The sequence below is a fragment of the Anastrepha ludens genome, chromosome 2 (assembly GCF_028408465.1).
Source record: "Anastrepha ludens isolate Willacy chromosome 2, idAnaLude1.1, whole genome shotgun sequence".
Taxonomy (NCBI): Eukaryota; Metazoa; Arthropoda; class Insecta; order Diptera; family Tephritidae; genus Anastrepha; species Anastrepha ludens.
The window spans coordinates 38,820,597-38,842,409 of NC_071498.1; the positions used below are offsets into that span (position 1 = coordinate 38,820,597).

The 21,813-nt window shown below is 35.0% G+C and overlaps 2 protein-coding genes across 2 annotated transcripts in view; both read right to left on the reverse strand.

Annotated features, from left to right (window-relative positions):
• The window catches only part of LOC128869066 (organic cation transporter protein), a 131,073-nt gene that overhangs the window by 57,246 nt on the left and 52,014 nt on the right, over positions 1-21,813 (reverse strand). The window lies entirely within an intron of this gene.
• On the reverse strand, positions 4,554-5,162 carry LOC128858939 (jerky protein homolog-like). The gene has a single exon (XM_054095583.1). It carries the CDS (start codon positions 5,160-5,162, stop codon positions 4,554-4,556), a length of 609 nt encoding a protein of 202 aa, XP_053951558.1.

Here is a 21,813-nt window from a genome sequence, read left to right on the forward strand (position 1 = left end):
GCGGGCCAACAATAGATGGACCAAGGAACCAACTTGTGAGATAACTAGATATGTTAAGCCTACAAAGAATGAGCGCATCCTTCAACAATCTAGAATGGTTGGTGACTACCATTCGCAAAAACGAAGAACAAAGATTAAGAAAAGTTTTTTCTAATAGCGGTCGCCCCTCGGCAGGCAATTGCAAACCTCCGAGTGTATTTCTGCCATGAAAAAAATCCTCAAAAAAAAATGGCTGATAAGTTCGGAGTCGACTTAAAACTGTAGGTCCTTGCATTTGTGACACAACATCAGCACTCACGCCATAAATAGGAGGAGGAGCTCGGCGAAACACCCAAAAAGGGGGTAAGCGCCAATTATATACAATATATACATATACTTGGCCTCCAGGCCTCTACGCGTTTATGGAGTGGTAACTACCGTAACCTAACCTAATGAGTGAGCACATAAAAGTCTATAATTTTTTTTATCTTTATCTTTATATTTATCTTCATCTTCATCTTTATCTTCATCTTCATCTTTATCTTTATCTTTATCATTACCTTTATCTTTATCTTTATCTTTATCTTTATCTTTATCTTTATCTTTATCTTTATCTTTATCTTTATCTTTATCTTTATCTTTATCTTTATCTTTATCTTTATCTTTATCTTTATCTTTATCTTTATCTTTATCTTTATCTTTATCTTTATCTTTATCTTTATCTTTATCTTTATCTTTATCTTTATCTTTATCTTTATCTTTATCTTTATCTTTATCTTTATCTTTATCTTTATCTTTATCTTTATCTTTATCTTTATCTTTATCTTTATCTTTATCTTTATCTTTATCTTTATCTTTATCTTTATCTTTATCTTTATCTTTATCTTTATCTTTATCTTTATCTTTATCTTTATCTTTATCTTTATCTTTATCTTTATCTTTATCTTTATCTTTGTCTTTATCTTTATCTTTGTCTTTATCTTTATCTTTATCTTTATCTTTATCTTTATCTTTATCTTTATCTTTATCTTTATCTTTATCTTTATCTTTATCTTTATCTTTATCCTTATCTTTGTCTTTATCTTTATCTTTGTCTTTATCTTTATCTTTAATCTTTATCTATATCTTTATCTTTATCTTTAATCTTTATCTTTATCTTTATCTTTATCTTTATCTTTATCTTTATCTTTATCTTTATCTTTATCTTTATCTTTATCTTTATCTTTATCTTTATCTTTATCTTTATCTTTATCTTTATCTTTATCTTTATCTTTATCTTTATCTTTATCTTTATCTTTATCTTTATCTTTATCTTTATCTTTATCTTTATCTTTATCTTTATCTTTATCTTTATCTTTATCTTTATCTTTATCTTTATCTTTATCTTTATCCTTATCCTTATCTTTATCTTTATCTTTATTCTTTATCTTTATCTTTATCTTTATCTTTATCTTTATCTTTATCTTTATCTTTATCTTTATCTTTATCTTTATCTTTATCTTTATCTTTATCTTTATCTTTATCTTTATCTTTATCTTTACCTTTATCTTTATCTTTATCTTAATTTATTATTTATTCTTGTCCATTCGGGTAAGTTGTTCTTGTTTTGTCCTTACCCATTTTATACGCAACTTGCACTGATGCACAGATTTTATGTCGATACGTATACACACACATACACATAACAACTCGCACAAACATTCTTCCAAATACGTACACATAGGAATACCGCTGCATTAACGGAAGTAACAGCAACAGCTGCGACAATTTGTTGCAACGCTCGAATGCTCACAATTGTGGCATTTAACAACAACGTTCGCCATTGCCTAGTGATGGCGTAAAAAATACCAATAACAATAACTGCTTTGCATGCCCGTAAAGTGTTATGGTGTCGTCATCACTGGCGGCAGGACTCATGGTCATTTGGTGATCTTGGTGCTTGGACTACTCAGAGCAATTGGTAGTCGTGGTAACTGGCTACAATGGTGGCAAATAATGGCCAAGGGTGGCAAGGTCGTCCATCGTATCTCAATGTTACAAATTACGTTTTAAACGATACAAACGTGAGACAACGTGCGACAGGTGGTGGCGCTGTTGGTGCGGAATCAAGGGCAGATATAGGATACGGAAGTGCGGCCACTGGACAGGTTGTTAGGATGAGAAGGTCGTCTGCCAACGTTGATCATCAGTGGGTGCATACATATGTACCTATGTATAGTTAGGGCTATGAAGTGGCCTTACACCTCGACACACTTGAATCTGCTTACATACGATACATATTCCCCACATGTTTATGTGTATGTACATTCAGCATTTTTCCTGCACAAGCACTTGTATATCTACTTCGGCTCTTAATTTGCATGCCACTTAATTGCTTGCTTGCTTCATGTAATATCTTTGTTGCTTTCATTTTTGCTATACACATGCACATGTGTGCATACAGACAAGTACCTATCTACATGCCATAAATCATTGCATTATAATTTAACAGCAACAAAAGGCATTTATAAAATCTACTAAAATAAATAATTTGGTACATCGACTGTCAACAATTTCTGAGTATTGTACCTGTTATTGCCGCTGTAGCATGCAATTGAGGAAAGTATGAATTCTCATTGTTCATAAAACTTAAAATTCGTGTATTCATGACCCGAAAAGCTCAATAGTTCCGGCTTCTAGTCATATAAATTACCCGACACTTTATTCCAACGAATGAGTAACATCTGTAGAGCAAAAAGTATACAGCGCCTCAAATCAAAGTCCAACTGAAAAGGTGTTCGAAGCGCCCAAAGTCAATACCACTTCTGTGGAACGATTTATTTTTGGTTCGAAATATGCATCAGTTTCAGCGATAACATCTTCATTCGAGCGAAATCTCCTACTGGCGAGCATTGTTTTTAGGTCTGCGAATAGCCAGTAGTCACTAGGAGCCAAAAGGTGGATGTGGGAGCAATCCGTAGTTAAATTCATGCAGTTTTACCATTGTCTTGATTGACTGAGGGCTCGGTGCGTTGTCTTGATGAAACAAACAGTGAGCAAACGCGGCACGTGTTTTAAACAGAGGTTTCTCATAGTGAAACGCTTATGCAATATAAAGCCAAAACATTCTTTTGATATCTTTACGATGTCAGCTAACTCACGCAATTTCATTTGATTGATCATTCAAAATGATTTTGTGGTTCTTTATGTTTTCTGGTGCTGCCGCCCCTTTTGGACATCCACTGCGTTGTGTATCATCCGTGTCTCTACGACCACGTTTGAAGTCAGCAAACCATCGCTTTCTTATTGTTTGTAATGGAGCGGAGTCTTCGTAAGACTTTTCAGGACATTGCTTCGCTTGAACGTTTTATTTCCCCATCAAGAAGCAATGTAAAATTAAAACACGAAATTCTTGCTGACCAATTGTTTCGAAAATAACAAAAGTAGCGTCACTCTTAGCACAATAACTCACGAACTAATGAATAGAATATTATGAAATTTTAACAGCTGTAGTTTTCCGGTTAGTGCTAACTAAAAAAGAGGTGAATGTACAATAATAAAACCCATAAGTCCATTGGTTTTTGTGTGTTCTATGGAAAAATAATGGGAGAAAATATGCCACATGAAATTCTATTATAACTCTCTTAATACACAAAAATAGAATAACACCAAATACCTCAAAAATTCAACTTAAACGCCAGAAATAAGTAAAATCGAAAGTTGTGCAAGGGTTAATTTTGTTATTGTGTAGAAAAAAAGTATGAACAATAGTCAAAAATATTAACATATTCCTAGAGTTAATGAGATAAATTTTGTTTGGATACCAACACGAAATCACATTTAATTTATTCTGATTATCAGTATTGTGTAAGGTTAGTGAGAGATTATTAGCTACCTGGGATACATTACGAAAGCTGCTGATATTTAAAATTTATGCGCATTTGAAGATAAGCAAGCAATCATTTTGTGAAATAAGCAATTAAGACACTCATTAATACTTTTAAATACTAGTATAATTAAAATAAATAAACAAAAAAAAAATCTCATTAAATTACACCTGCATTCCCGTGGTGCAAGCACAACCTATTGTTTGGCTACAGAAGTAGTTAATTTTGTTGTTTCGTATGAAAACTTGTATATGAGGATGTGAGATGCAATGTCGATAAATTTCTAGCTCTTGTTCTTTGTCCGTAAAGAGTAATTTCAGCGGATTATTTCTTCTTGAAATAAATCGAATATAATTCAGATAATAAAGGGTGGTTCCTTTTTAAATCAAATATTAATATACAGTAGGGCGCCGATTATCCGAAACAATTGGTGCAGAGAGTGTTCGGATAATCGATTTTTCGGATAAACGAACATTTGCGAAATTCCAATTCTTTGTTGAGGACAGGGTAATAAAACACGTCATTGGATTAGGAATACATATTATGTATGTGATGCTTTTTAATTGTACACTAGAGTACAGTACATATTATGAATACACACATACACATTAAAGTAGGGATTGCACATACGGTACATAAATACATATGTCTAAACATTTTTTAGTTAAGTTCAAAACTAATCTAAAAAAAAAAGTCGAATATATTTGTTTACTTAAGTTTTGAGACTCGTTTTTTTGCCGCCAAATCTCTTAGGCGTTTTAAAGACAGCAACTGCACAGAATCGCATTCATCTTGGTGTTCCAACCATTTAATAACAGTCTCAAAGCATTTAAAGGCTTCTTCATTGAACGGACATTTTTCAGTTGAGACGATGTCATCACTAATTTCGTCATCATCGTCGTCATCTTCAGGAACTTCAATCTGTGCTACTATATCGTCGTCTGTCAACAAGTCGTAGCCAGGATCATCCTTGTCAAATTCTAGCCATTCATGCACATTTTCTTGGTCACATTCTTTAAATCCTGAAACCTCTTTCATCAACTCAACCATTTCTGAAACAAAGTTTTCATTTGTTGGTTCTTCCGATGTAGGGCTAGCTTCGGATTCAACTGCTGGACAAAGCTTATTCCAGGATTTCTTTAGGGTAGTCGCTTTGACATTAGTCCACGCTTCTGCTACCATGTAAACAGCATCCTTCAAGTTAATACCTTTGTAGATTTCAAGAATTGTTTTATCTTTCTCTTGGCCGATTAGGACACTACGAAGCAACGCTTTTCTGTAGTAACGTTTGAAGGTTTCGATCACCCCCTTTTCCATAGGTTGAAGGACTGAGGTAACATTGGGTGGCAAGAAAATCACCTTAAATTTTCCATCTTCTCTCTCAAGTGAAAGGTTTGAGGGATGACTTGGAGCATTATCAATCACTAATAAAACATTTCCAGTGTCTCCAGTTTCTATCTGATGTTTTTTAACCTCTGGAATGAATACAGTGTCTTACCACTCGATACTTGAGTGTTCATCCAAGAGTTTTTTTGGTTTTTGTAAATAAGCAGCAGTTTTTTTATTCCTTTGAGGCATCTTGGATTCTTAAATTTTCCTATGATCAGCAAAGGTAGTCTATGTGTGCCCGTATTGTTTCCACATACCATTGCTGTTATGCGGGATTTGCTTGCTTTAAATCCAGGCGCTGCTATTTCTTTTTTAGAGACAAGGGATTTGATCGACATTATCTTCCAGTATAACCCAGTTTCATCTGCATTGTAGACGCTAATGTCCTTATAACACAGCTTTACAAGCAACCTCTTAAAACTTTCTTTGAACTTTTCAGCAGCTTCAATGTCAGCTGACACTCCCCTTGAATATCTAGCTCTTTAATTCCATGCCTAGACTTGAATCTTTTGAGCCAACCAGTAGATGCTTTAAAATCATTGCTTTCTGCCAAGCTTTCTGTTCATTTCTAATGCCTTTTCGCAAATCAAAGGACCATTTATTGGTTCACCTTGAGCATTTATCTGCATGAACCATGAGTAAACTGCAGTGTTTCATTGTTTTTCTATGCAAACTTCCATCTTCACTGTCCAGCACGCAAGCAAATTTTGTGATAGATTCACTGTTTTTTTAATGTCAGCTATCGTTGAATTCCCAACACCAAACTCTTGAGCTAAACTTGATCCACTTGTACCTTTTTTTAATCGTTCCAAAATTTTAAGTTTGTCAGAAGACTAAGCACAACTCGTTTACGTTTTCGGCACGGACCGTTAAAACAACACTGAAGTCAGTCAACGTCAATAGAGAAACAAACTGATTAGACGGATCCGTACTTGTGCTAGCAGCTCGTGTTTTAATGAGAGATTGTCCAAACAAAACGGCCGGCGTCGGATGCGCTTTCGTTTCGCGTCACGTTAACACCACCGGCGCTGTTATATTTAGGAACTACGATACTAACTTAAATTCATAAAGCGCGTGACAGAAAGCAAGTATGTACATATGTACAACGCTGTCAATACCTATGAATGTTCAAAATATAACATGCTATTGGTAAAGACACGGAAAATGCCAAAAGCATGATGTTCCATTGTTCTATTAATCGTTTCTATTTCATTTGTACATACTTTTTTTTATTCTTTATATCCGAAAAAGGCGTCATGCTTCCTTTCGGTTAACCGACGTTTCGGATGACCGACTTTCGGATAATCGACGCTCTACTGTAACTCTAATAGCTATTAATAAAAATAATAATAAATTGCTATACCGCCGATTGGTGGGCACATAGTGCCTTCGCTATTCTTCTTTTTCTTAATCGCTATAACCGCTTACGCGATTTTGGCCGAGTTTAACAAAGCGCGCCAGTCGTTTCTTTTTCGTGCTAACCGGCGTCAGTTGAACACACCAAGTGAAGCCAAGTCCTTTCCCACCTGATCTTTCCAACGCAGAGGAGGCCTTCTTCTTCGTCTGATACCACCAGCTGGTACCGCATCAAATACTTTCAGAGCCGGAGCGTTTGTATCCAATCGGACGACATGACCCAGCCAACGTAGCCGCTGGAGCTTTATTCGCTGCGCTATGTCTATGTCGTCGTAAAGCTCATACAGCCTTCGCTATTACGCGCTCAAATAAGTGCTAACAATTCTATATCGTATTTCCACGGAATTGAAATCTTTACAAATGTTTACAAAAAATTTCAATTTATTAACAAAGCCCACATTTGAGTGCGCGAAACCTCAAATCAAGCATTTGCAAATATTCAAATTACATAACATCAAAATGTGTGTATTTCTCGCCATAATATATGACTACTAGAACTGCAGACCATTTGCACTTAATTTTGAATTGATATAAGGAAAACTTACTTCCAGTGCGAAACAGCACCAACCAGCCCCATCTGTCTACCATATGTTCTCATTGGTGGGATATAGGTACGTTGCGCATAGCTGCACTCCGCTTCATGCGAAAATTGAGCAAAATACTTCATGATTGGTAGACTCAAAAGCTGAAAAAGTTTCCCAAGGAATGTGAGAAATATTTACAATATATAGCAATTATACAATACAAAATATTTGTGTATGCCGTTGCTGTATGTACATTTGTATGTGAGTGCAGAATTTGTATGTGTGTTTACTGAAATAACACGCACACATTTATACTTTCTTCGCATTATAAATTATCAAATGTTCATCGTATAGAATGTATGTTCCAGTGATTGAGAAACACGAATTTTCTATTTCGAAACTATTGAGCCTATCAAGAATATGTGAAAGGGTAATAGCTAGAATTTCATTCCAAACAGATTTTCTTTAAGAAAACAACAAAGCAGCGGTGCATTGCAGATTTTGTCGTGCGTATATTTCGCAAAAGAAAAGGCTTTGTTGTTCCCTTCACATATAGTATGGAGAAAGTTGCCGGAGTGACCGTCCTTGGCCGGATATAAAACCGAGTCGTTGCGGTAAAGTAATACCGACTGTCGGAGGAACGTGAAAAAGGGCTCGTATCGAGTGCTACAAGTATGGATACATTTACCTGACGAGCAATTAATAATACAACACTTTTCGATTATAAATATATATTTTTACTTGACTATCTCAAGACTCAAGTAGCCTGTACTTTGTTTTCATTTCTGTTTCAGGGGTATAAAATACGTTAGGGTCTTCCACGCGTAGAATAGTATCAAGAGGCACACCATAAATTGTGGCAAAAACTTCATGCATTAAGCTGCATTAACTTTTTTAAGATCCGTTATAATTCTATTATTCAGCCTGGGCGTTGCGTACTTTAGTTCAATAGCGCATACTATATTTACCAGCCATACAAGTTAATCAACTGGCTTAACTGATTGATCAGCTTAATTAAATTAGCAGATTTGTGTAGTTGCGGTTGTGTGAAGTTGATTTGTTTGTATTACACTAATTTAGCGCTTAAAAATAAACTCGAATTTACACTTGCTTGCATGCACCAAAATGCATGTTAACTCTTATACGTAGGGATATGTATGCACATTAGAGTTCATTGCTCTCCATACAAACAAACAAAAAATCAGTAATGTTTTTCCACCGAAATTAGTAAATTTATTATATTATATTTTTTTTTGCTAAAATCTACGTGAGCTGGGCCGATTTGAAAGTACCTCAGAAACTCTTTTTATTTCAATTCCCATAGATCAATCTTCTTCTTCTTTATATATCATATAAACGTGAATGTTTGTCTGTATGTCCTCGATGAAGTCAAAAACTACTGGACCGATTATCGTATTATAAAAATTGGTATAATATGTATTTTTCCACGGAGAAGGTTTGCAGAATATGCTCATTGCTGCCACTCGCCACCAGGTGGCGCTGCAGAGTAGCAACTTCTGCCCCGTTCAACCGGTTTTTTCGTAATAAACAAAATCAATAAAATGGTTTAGAATGAATTAAATATTTGTGTACTGATTTTCTTTAAAGTTATTTTTCTTAAATTTATTTTAGTTGTTGGCGTAGCAACGCGCTCCGGGTACAGCTAGTTTTTAAATATTTCTTTGTAAACCTTTTAAGCATAAACTCCTATATAATTTCAGGTGTTTTTTGGGAAAATGTTTTAAAAACTAGCTTAATTCAATTTTTACAGGTATTTTCAAATCGGTCCAGCTCATCTAAATCTTCAAATTTTTCTGGAGCATTTTAGCGAAAGTCTTAAAACATAATACATTTTATAAATCCGATGAAAAAAGCGCAACTTTTATTGGTGCAGCACTCTAATGTATGTATGTATATGTATGCACATATGAACACATGCACCTACATAGTTGGTAATCCTGTTTACACAGTGCATTATCTTTTGAACAAGGTAACTTATGTAAAGCTTAAATAGTTGAAACTCATTTTTAAGCTTATCTGCTTAAAATTATATTAAATCAGCGAAGTAACTGTAAACTGAGGTGCTAACAATAACAAAATATGGCAGCGAAAAATATACACACCGACCGGACAAACTTAAATAAATACTTCGATATAATTACATTTTTTTAAACACGCCGGCATTTACGGTTAACCGTCACTGTCGCCGCAACTTTGTCTGCTCTTCATTAAATACAAAACTTGTCATTTGAACACCCGCACAACTGCTCGTAAATTGCTTTTAATCCACCACCATCACATTTAAATTAATTCATTTATTCCATTCATTTAACACTTGCCAAAGCGTTGAATTGACTAGCCGCTGAATAACTTTTGTGTGGGCGCAGACGGAAACAATTGAAAGCTGTCGAAAGATGCTGGGCATGTTATTGAGTGCTCTGAATTGCCTTTGTTTTTGAATTATTGCGAATTACTAAAAATGCTTAAATGCTCCAAATTTCTTTGGCCTATTAACTATTTAATTATTAAAGGCGCTTTTCATCCAAACACATATTTTTTATTAAATCTTGTTAAATATGGATTTTTTTTTTGGTTTGAGTGAGCGAGTGGGCATTTTTCCTGTAATTAACTTTTTGTATTTAACAATACTACAAATTGGTATCATAAATTATATTTTTAATGGTTTTTGGGTGCGATATTATTGTTGTTTTTGTTTAAATTAAACGAATACGAAAATATGAGTAGCTCATATTGAGAATTCATTCAGTAATAAATTTTTCATTTTTATTGATATTTGAAATTGAATTCAGAAATACATATATTGAATATATATATATATACACAAGGTGGCGCAAAATTAATCAGCCTTTCGGAAGATTTATAAGGTTTGTAAATGGCGTCGTACGCAAACAGATTTGAAGCTTGTGAACCTGACAACTGCAGTATACAAACATACAAGCAATGGTGCGCGTAAAGGTCAAAATAAAAATGTTCATGACTAAAATCATTTTTTGTTATTTAGTGTAAAAGTTATTCATAACCAAATGTGATGATTAATTTTTCGTCACTTTATATACAGGGTGCGCACGGTATTTGAGGGCATGCATATATAGGGTTATTCAATAGGTGCGCTTCAACTTTTTTCCGATAGGGAGGGCGAAGGACACAATATTTTTTATTTTTCGCTTGTCATTTGTAAACTTCATTAGTATACATTTCATCATTGAACGCTACACACTTGAGCAACGATTGCAAATCGTGCAAATTTTTTATGAAAATAATCGTTCTGTTGCTGCTACTTTAAGAGCATTACGGCCATTTTACGGTCCATTTAACAAGCCGTCCCGTTTTGGGGTTATGTGAAGTCATTGGTCTACAGTAATAAGCCGGCGACGATTTGTGAGCTCAGAGCCAATATTGAATGCGAAATTGCTGGAATTTCGGCCGATTTATGGAAAAGAGTGGTCGAAAATTGGGTTCAACGATTGGACTTCGTAAAACGTGCACGCGGTGGTCATGCAAAAGAAATCGAATTTCATACTTAAATGTATATGTTCAAACTCGATAATAAAAAAAAAATAGTTAAAAAAGTCAAACCGTTTGTGTTTTATTTAAAAAAAAGTTGAAGCGCTCTTACTGAAAAACCCTATATGTGGCTATAACTTCTTGAAACTATTATTCTTGTTTTAGTTCCTTTTTTTCAGATGGATATGGAGGGCTACAACTTAGCTTAAGAAATGAAAAGGCATGCAGTTATCGTCGCTATTTTAATGTGCAAATCACACCATTTTAGAAATCTTTAATTTTCTTAAGTGCGCTCGTTCATTCGTTCATATGCTTCGCCGCGAATTGGAAGCATCAGACTGTAATGGAGAATCTGTTACTATTATTATTTATTTATTCGTATACAGGGCTTACAATATTAATACTTCCATTCTGGTTAAAAACCATATTGATTTATTTTTTTAATTTCAAGTTGAAATGTAAAAAAAATTAGAAAACTCGTTTGGACCCCTTGCCGTTCTTTAACGAGTCTGACTCGTTATGAAAATTTTGGCCTAAACATGAATATGGTGAGCCATTCTCATAAACAGATCGTACTGTAATGAATCGATTATAATAAATCGATTTCAAATAAATAATAAATACGAAAGGTATTAGAGTTTATTTCCACAACAGCAGGACTTTGCGAAGTGTCTATATCAGAGGCATTTATATTTCGGCTCGTATTGTGAACCTTCTCGCGCATCAGTCTGATCTGTTTACCACGCGGTGACGCGTAACACTTGGACCCGAGTTTCGTCGAGGTAAATGGCGCGGCAAGAGGTTAAGGGTCCATTTCAGATGACTGAGCTCGGCTGCATTTCGATTGAAAAAAGACTTAAAACTCTTCAAAAGTTAGGTAATAAAGGGTGTTTTAAAAGATAAACCTAGATGTTGTTTTAAAATAAAGCATGCCAAAATTTAAATTTTTTCAGATTTCAGTATTTGTATTCAAAATACGTCTCTTAACAGTGAAATGCGAAAACTGACATCATTTAAATGTCTATCAGGAGGTAGCTGGGTCTGCAGGTAAAATCCGCCGATTCAATATATCGATGTTGAAGGTTGTTCAGCAACGATTTACACGACAGCAGCAAATTTCTCAACAGAACGTCTAGGTTTTGGCCTGCTAGACCTTTTTCTATTCAATTTATTTAGATTATTTCACCAAACTTTGAATTGTCGACTCATTCAGACGATTGCTTCCACCAAAAAAGTGCGAATTTTGCGATGTGTTGTTCTTAAAGATGGACCATTTATAATAAGTTCCACAAATTTTAGCGCGTTGTTCTATTGCGTAAAATTGTACATCTGTCTACTTGACAAGTGTCAAAGAGGACCTAAAGGAAGCACCGTCTAGGCATCTACTGATCTGCTCATATCTAGGCGCCACACTTGGAAGAGGCTTTATATCACAAAAAAAAAAAATAATAATAATAATAATAAAAATAAAATTTCACATACAACACTTACAACCAGTAAAACTTCAATGATTTTGCATTAAAGTGTGAAGCAAGCAACTCTCATATAATGGACTATGAATAAGTTCGTGCGGTTTTTTTTTCGAAATTTGAAACTTTATTGACGTAAAATGGTTACAAATTTAATATTCAAAATATTGTCCATCGCTTACTACTACTTTTTCCCATCTTTCTGGCAATTCACGGATTCCCTTTGTGAAAAATTCGGTCGGTTTTGCCGCAATCCACGAATCGATCCATTTTTTGACTTCATCGTAATTACGGAAGTGCTGGTCAGCCAGGCCATGTTGCATCGATCGGAAGAGATAGTAATCGGATGGCGCAAGGTCTGGACTATACGGCGGGTGGGGTAGGACATCCCATTTGAGCGTTTCTAAGTATGTTTTGACCACTTGTGCAACATGTGGCCGAGCATTGTCATGTTGCAAAATAACTTTGTCGTGTCTATCGGCGTATTGCGGCCGTTTTTCTCGCAGTGCTCGGCTCAAACGCATCAATTGTCGTCGGTAGACATCCCCCGTAATCGTTTCATTCGGTTTCAGTAGCTCATAATACACAACACCCAGCTGGTCCCACCAGATACACAGCATAACCTTCAGGCCATGAATATTCTGCGCCGACGTCGATGTTGAAGCATGGCCAGGGTATCCATACGTTGCCCGACGTTTTGGATTGTCGTAATGGACCCACTTTTCATCGCCAGTCACAATTCGATGCAAAAAACCCTTTCTTTTGTGCCGTTGAAGCAGTTGTTCGCATGCCATAAAACGGCGTTCAACGTCTCTTGGCTTCAATTCATACGGCACCCAATGGCCTACCTTTCGGATCATTCCCATGGCTTTTAAACGTTTGGAAATGGTTGATTGATCAACTCCCAAAGTTTTTGCAACCTCTTCTTGCGTTTGAGCCGGATCTTGATCGAGCAATTCCTCCAATTCGGTATCCATGAACTTTGGCGGCGCACCCTCGCGTTCTTCGTCTTCCAAGCCAAAATCACCACTTTTAAAGCGTGCAAACCACTTCTGGCACGTTCGCTCAGATAGAGCATGCTCACCATAAACTTCCACCAAGATACGATGACTTTCGGCTGCTTTTTTCTTCATATTAAAATAATGAAGAAGAATTCCCCGCAAAAACACATTATTTGGCACGAAATTCGACATTTTCAAGTGTGGTAAAAATATTGTTGTTTACGCTTCAAATAAAAAACTTATACTGACGTTTGTGCCTTACGACAGTAGCTCTCCAATGAATGTTTGGAAATGTGGATCGATGGAATAATAATCAAGTTACGCCATCTGTTGTAAAACCGCACGAACTTATTCATAGTCCTATTATAAGACTACCGCTCAGGAACTCTTAAGTCATAGCCACAAAGTTGTTGCAACACAAGTCATTTACTACCAGATATTTCAATCGCTGTACGAGTACACATCAAAATCTATGTGACACACCTGCTGTTTGCTCTGAGAATTCAACATGCGCTCTTCTTAAGGCTTAAGTATGCAACAAAGTGATAAAGTAAAATCGCATTAAACTTAACGAACTTATGAATGAAAAGTCGTATGACGAAATAGACACAGCAGAGAAAACATTTAATATAGAAAGCAGCTACGGCTACGCAAACTGGCATTGCAACAAGCGCCATGAAAGTCACGCAATGCAAATTAAGACAACAAAAACAACCGTTCAGAACAAGCAAAAGATGACATGTGAGTATTCGCACGGACATCGCTGTCTCATTAGTAGATGATGTGAAACGCGGAATGTGTGTGCATACATACGCATAGCCATAGGATGGTATGCCGCCGTCGTGACAAGTGACAGTGACTGCTGCAACAAAAATGATAGTGACAAGGCAGAAAAACGAGCAGAAGCTGCAAGATAAACTTGGAAAAGTTAACAAAAGTTACCAAAAAAAGAAAAATAAAAACAAATGAGAAGTGAAGGAATGCGCATAGGAAACTATAACAATGTACATACATTCATGCGTACACACGAGCATTCAAAACTATAAGCAGGAAACAGTGGGACAGCGTCATAAAAGAATTATTTCTATGCTATTTTACTTCGTGGCTTTTCCAAACTCATACAAAGCGGGTGTCAGTGGTTGAAACATTTGAATCTTGAATTTACGCCGGTGTTGCTTCCAGTATAAGCTGTAGTTGTCTCTAATCTTGTGAATGTTTTTAAAATAATAAAGCAAAAAAGTACAAATTTCCGCTTCCCTTATATTAGTTTGGGGAGAAATAAATCCATTATTTTCTCAATAGGTGGCTGTAGTGATCGATATCTCGTAAAGTATCGATCAAACAATTTGAAGTTTATGCTCGTTGTTTCACACTAAACAAATTCTTTTGCTGTTTTTTATTTGTTCGATTCAGTTGTGAGTTTCAGCGTGTTAACCATGAAAGTCAACAATGAGAAAATGCGGTGCATTTAATAGTTTTTCTTTGATAAAGGTGAAAATGCAAGCCAGGCCGCTGAAGTTGTGATCCGTGGTAACTAACAGCGATTTAGGCTTCACCGATTCCGTTCAGGCATTTTTTATGTTAAAAAAAATATTGACAATGTCGATAAAATCACAGAAATAATCGAAGTTGGCCGGCATGTTAAAAGTCGTAGCATCAACCAGAAGCTTAGGATCGACCATACAAGAGTTTTAAGCCATTTTTGCAAACATTTTTCGAGAAAATAATGGATTTCTTTTTCCCCAAACAAATATAATGACGTAGAGATATTGTGGTTTTTTCCAAATTAGCGAAAATAAAACAATTTTTAACATAGTGGAATAAAAAATTTTGAAGAAGGTAATACTAAAAAAATATTATATGTATACAATTTTTCAATACAGTAAATATCAAAATAATAAAAAATAAAAATATATAAAAGGTTGCGACTTTAAGAGTTATTGAAACTAGAGCCTGTGTTCTAACCACCTCGCTCATACGCGAGCCAATAGCCGAGGCCCTATTGCAACATCGCTTAAAAGCTCTTCTAGATATTCAACAAGAACTCTTACCCTCACAAAAAGAACAATTTCGGCAAATGGATTTCCAGATTAATGTAACGACATCTTATGGGATAAAACAAAAGTATATGCGGCGTTTTTTAAGAGCTTGAGAATTTAAAGTAATAATGCAAAACCGAAATATTTTTGGCATGATTTTTTTTTAATTTAGAATCTGGTAGATAATTTCGTGGTATTTACTCAGGCCCACCTTTGTATTCAAGAGCTTGCCAGATTACTTCATGCCTGAGAGTGTCGAACGCTTTCTCGAAGTCGATGAAGCAAAGGTAAAGAGGCGAGCGCCACTCTACCGATTGTTCCACGATCACTTTTCAGGAGTTTACGTGATCGACGCAAGAGCAGTGGGGACGAAAGCCTGCTCATTCTTTGCGTAGTCCCTGGTTCAATGAATTGGACAGCCTTTTGTGAATTACGTGTGCTATCACTTTGTTCACCGTGCTTAGCAACGTGATTCCTTGCCAATTTTTGCACTCAGATAGGTTGCCTTTCTTCGGGAGAAGGCCGAGTAATTGCCACTGCCGAGAAATTATCGCTATAAGAAAAAACCCTTTTCTATCATTCGGGCCCGGGGTACCGCACCCGGATACTGACGAATGTTATTCACCCACAAACTCATTCGGCTATGGGTGCGGCATATCTTTCTGTTTTAAAAACCTATCTTTTTTCTATGTATCTATCATATATGATTATGAACTTCAACGCATAGTGTATCAGAAATTATAACCCTGGCTTTTTTTGAAGTAAATTCATTATTTTCAACTTGCTTTCCAGCATTATTGTAAATTTTTTTTTTAAATTCAGCTTCGGAATTATTTCGTAGAAGTGAAAGTATTACATTGTGCTCATGGTTTGCATAATTTTCAAGTTTGGCCCTGTACTATTTTATATTATCGAGAGCATAATTTTTGACAAACGACTGTATATTTTAATTAGTTTGTCGTGTTAATTATGATGAACAGTTGTGTCTTTTATTGGCATCAAAATTCTTAACCCCAAAATCCCACGCATGCTACAAGCCATATTCAATGTTTTTCAGCGATTCAGCGCACTAAACCGGGCTAGTTTACTGGGACAGCAGCCCTTGGTTAGGAAAACCTGAGCCATTCTGGTACGACGTGCCGTCTGCCATGAAAATGTTTTTGGGCATCTAACCCCTTACTTGTTTTATTTACCTTTGAATATTCAGCCTAATTGCTGAAACAGCCCATTTAAATTTCGACAATTTGCTTAAAGCGCAGCCGATATACTGCGATGCGACAGATGTATTCAATTTTAGACTTTCCCTCGGCTTGAATGCAAACCTTTTTTTAGAAATTCAATTGATTTGTTAGGTAAAGATGACTTTAGCTAATTGGGCACTATCGACTGCATTTTGGTATTTCTCGCTGATGTCTGCCTTTAAGACAGATTTAATTAAAAAAAAGAGTACATTTTGTTCAAAGTTTCATATTTGGATAGACAGAAATTCAATATTTTAATTCTTGTCTAGTCGAATTTAGGCGTTAGCATTCATAAAAAAAGCTGCTGTATGCTAGCATAACCGGAATTAAGGTGTTCCTTGGCTACGAAAAACCTTTCAAGTAGCAAAGTTTATTTGTCTTGCTATGTTTCCTAACTGGATCATTTGTTTCCTTCTTCAATGCTCTACTACTCGTTGATCGACATAATGAAATAGCTTGTTGAGTTTACTGGTTCTTAAATTTCCCACGCGATATCACAATGGGCTATGACCTGAAGATGTTCAATAGGTCACAACCGCTTCAATCTAACCTAACTTACCGGCTCTTAACCAAAAGTTATTGTATCTCCGAGGGCAGACCCATATCTCCAAGTATTTTTATGCCCAAAAGGCATGTATTTCGTACATAAATACAATACATGCGGCCCGAAAATCATAGGAAGAACTTAGCCTAAAACTTTCAAACTACCATTACAGTTATTAAATTGTTGTTGACTTTAATACTGTTTCAACAACCACAGATGGCGGCAGACTTCCCTTTGCATATGCACATACTTTTGCCACTTTCGCTGACAGCTGACAATGCGCAGCATGTGTCCAAAATGATTGTACAGCAAATGTGGTTGAGTGGGGGGCAGGGATGCCTGCGATGCATTAAGTGCCTGCGCACAACTAAATGAGCGAATTAGTTGTTGCACTCATTGCACTGGAAAGTGTGTGATTGAGTGAGTGAGTATGACGGCCTGTGGCATTTTGTGGTCGACTTCAATTACGATACATATACAAAAATAGAAAAAAATATGCAATAACAATAAATGAAAAGCAGAAAAGACAATAAATGTAAAGCATGAAAACGAAAAGTGACAAAAGATCTATGTAAATGAGCATACCAATAAAAAGAAGAAAAGTTAAAAAAACTTGTGAAAATAAATACGCGCTTTGCTCCGTCTGCTTATATTTCTATAAGTAGGTATGTCCGTATGTATATGTAACTTCATGCACATGTGTATTACACAGCCACTTATGTAGTTACTACAACGCTTGTCAAATGTGAATGCACTCGAATACAATGCAGGCGATATGTGAGACATTTGCATTGCTCTTTTTTTGAGCTACCAGTTGTGTGATTCTCATTACAATGTTTTTTTGGTCGAATTACACGTAGATTTGTTTTGTGCATGTACGATTTCTTCAAATAAACAAATTGATGATTAACTCGTTGCTACGTCGGTTAGTCACTCAAAATCATTTTTATTTCTCGGAATGAATTCAAATTACAGCAACATTCTGCGAAAAATATGACTGCATCCTCACTGCTGGGAATCTCGGGAGCTGCGCGGCATTGATCGTTCCTTAGTTGAGTCCACATAGTAAAAGAACCAGGTGTCCTATCTAGCCAGGGATATATGCAACCACTACCACAGCATTCTCATGCTTTTTTGTATGTATTTTATTTTAACATATTTGTTAGTATGATATAATATTCATAAAATGTGCGCGATCTCACACTATATTCGAAGAGGTAGAACTCCATTCTGCGCGTTCTACGCGTTAGGCCTTTCAGTTAATAAATTTTATGGTCCACTAAAATTCTTAGTTCTACCGTAAGTTCTTTCCTTCATTTCGGGCACTACTTTATACCGGAGTGATATGCCCTAAGTTTCGTTCAATTAGTTTGTCTATTAGTAGTCGTTCCAAGTGCTGTCAGGAGGTTGAAAGATATGGCTCGATAGGCTTCATGTGCTTCTACTTTTAAATATAAATACTGTTTTTTTTTTCAAGTGTTAGTAAATTGAGCCTCTGAGCCATAATATTTTTCCACGGCAGGAGGAAAACAAAACCAAGGTAAGTAAATCAGGAGCTGTAAAATGTTGTGCAGGCACACAGAATTCGCACACACACAGAATGTAACAACAGTAGTGCGAAAGGCACCCTGTGTCTCTGTGAAATGCCTATGTTTTTTATTGTTTATAATCCGCATCAGAATACATAAGAAGATACTGCAACTCTAAATGCGGACCCACTGGTTATATCACTTAAATAAGCTCGAATTTTTGATGCCTTGTTTGACTTTGTTTTAGAAGACAGGCTTAAATTTTAATAACTCAGCCAAATCTTGACCGATTTAGACTTTTAAAGTATCAATAGAATGCTATTTTCTTACCCTCAGTTCTTAGAAAATATTATAATTTTCATTCAGTGGAAAAAATTGTGCAACGTTTTTATGTAGACCCTTAAGCTTAAACTATTTTATCATCTGAAGTAATTTTTTGGCGATAATATTTTTAAGAACCAATTTTATTGATAAAAAGCACTCGATTTTTGAAGGTACTTTCAAATCAGCCCAGCTGGTATAAATCTTATTATTTTCCAAAAATATTATATTGAAGTTTTTAAAATATAATAAATATTACAAATCCATTCGAAAAACAGTACCAACTTTTTTTTGTGTGGAAAGTAAGCGATAAGGGATCGATTTAACCAACAGCCCGTACGGACGATAACTCAAAGAACGAATATATGATACTTATATATCGACGATACTTAGCACTTGGCCTGTGGATAAGTAGAATGTCTTTGAAACTGTTGAAAAATGGACTTAGGCGTGGTTATATTTTCCATTTAGGTAATGGTTACAACGAAGATGTGCTCAGAGAAAGATATACACCGATTTCGAAATTTAGAATAAATGGGCGCGGTAACTTTATGTATTAAAGATGTGTGCGTGAGTTATTTGGGCTTTTGACAGAACTATTTTTACAATTAAAACTTTATTCACGTAAATTGAGTTTGACATAAATTCACTTTTAATATTCACAAATATTAATCATCAAAAATCACTTTATTATTTTCCAAAATATTCTCCATGAAGATCTATACACTTTTGCATGCGTTTGAACCAATTTTCGAAGCACTTTTGCCACTCTGAATGAGGTACCTCCAAAACATGCATTTTGCTTCTTCAGGTGTCGAGAAACGTTTTTTACGTACGGGAATAAAAAGAAGTCATTCGGTGCCAAGTCAGGACTATACGGCGGATGACCCATTAATTCGATGTTTTGGGTGCTCAAAAATGCAGTTGTTTGAGCCGATGTGTGAGAGCTCGCATTGTCCTGGTGAAGAGTGATCCGTCTTTGGCGATTGGTTTTCGTAATTTCTTGGAAGACAACTGGCAAACAAATGGTTGTGTACCACTCAGAATTTACTGTTCTGCGTTGTTCTAGTGGTACGGTTGCGACATGTCCAGTTTTTCCGAAAAAACAGGCGACCATTTGCTTGGAAGTGCTTCGTACCGAACAACTTTCGTTGGATTTGGCTCATCTTGAAACACCCATACAGTCGACTGCTGTTTACTTTCGGGCTCATACGCGTAAATCCATGATGCATCACCTGTCACGATGTCATAGACGTGTTTCGAAGCCCCACGATCGTATTTTTTTAAGCATTTCCTTCGACCAATCCGCACGAGCCTTTTTTTGAGCGATTGATAAATTGTGTGGGATCCAACGCGAACAAATTTTTTTGACAGTCAGATGTTTATGCAATATTGAATGTATGCTGGTCCCACTAACGCCTAAGATTGTCTCAATCTCACGATAGGTCACATGACGATCTTGCAATATCAGTTCGCGCACAGCATCAATGGTTTTCGGAACAACAACTGATTTTGGACGACCTTCACGAAATTCGTCTTGGAGTGAACTACGACCACGATTGAATTCACCATACCATCGATAAACACTGGTCCTTGATGGAGCTTTATCGCCAAAAAATGAATTAAGTTCATCCATTCAATGTTGCTGAGTTAATCCACGTCGAAAGTTGTAAAAAATAATCGCACGAAAATGTTCACGATTTAATACCATTTTTGGACCGAGATGCATCTTTTAAGTTACTGTAAACAACACAAATAGCGCTGGTATTTCAAAACGTTCTGAGTACGTAAAAGCCAAAAAATGTCAAACTTTGCGATACAGCTGTCAGTTGCCAGATTGCAACACCAGGGTTGCCAAATCCCGACATATAAAAGGAACCCCTCGTACAAATTCCTGATAAATTTGGTAAATATCATAAATTTGATAATCGTTTGAAAATTGGTACGCTTCAATTCGAAAATAGTGTCAAATTAACGGGAACAACGCTTAAAGAAGTAGGTGTTTTTTTTTCGTTACCGCCAGGCGTTTAAAGATTAAAGTAATTTTATTTAATTTAAGTAAATTTATTTTGATCTGATTTGATTTACATTTAAATTCTACTATTTTATTTTAATTTTACTCCCTAAAGCAATATAATTAGTTTTATTTTAATACAATTTATTGTGTTTTTTTTGTTATTGTACTACTATTTTTTATCTGTATTTTATTTAACTTTATGTTACTTTATTTAGTTTTGTTACTTTCTTAATATTTATATTTAATTTAATTCAATTTGGATTAGTTTTCTTTAATTCAGTTTAGTTTAATTTAGTTTCATTTTATTTGAATAGATTTTCTTTTATTTCTTTTCACTTCTTTAATTTTATACGTTTTTTTTTTTATATTTATTTTACTTTTGGTATATGCCATTTCATTCTATTTCATTTAATTTTATCTTATTTTATTTAGCTAGTTTCTAAATATTTTCATTTCATTTTGTTATATTATTGTTTATTTAATTTTATTCAATTTCAATTAATTTTATACTATTTTGTTTAATTTAATTTTATTTTAATATATAGTATGTTGTCCTGTTTGTTTTCATTTTTTTAATTAACATGTTCTTTATTAAACTTTAACATAAATCATTTAATTAAATTTTTTTCATTTTATGTTACTTTATTTGTATTTCTTTATAATTCCGTTGGAATATTTTTATTTCATTTTATTCAATTTGAATTAATTTTGTTTTACTTAATTTAATTTAGTTTTAATTAATGATTCTTAAATGAAATTTTTTCACATATTAATTTTATTTTATTTTATCTCACTTTATTTAGTTTTTTTTTGTATATGGACGTTTTTTACTTCACTTTCTTAAACAAAATTTCATCTCATTTAAATTTTACTGTTGTTATAAATTTTATATTGTTTTAATTTATTTTTATTTTTTGTTTTTTTTTTTACTTTTTTTGGATTTTTTTAATTAA

Coding starts and splice junctions, on each gene's coding strand:
- LOC128858939 (XM_054095583.1), bottom strand. CDS start 5,162: ATGGAAAAGGGGGTGATCGAAACCTTCAAACGTTACTACAGAAAAGCG.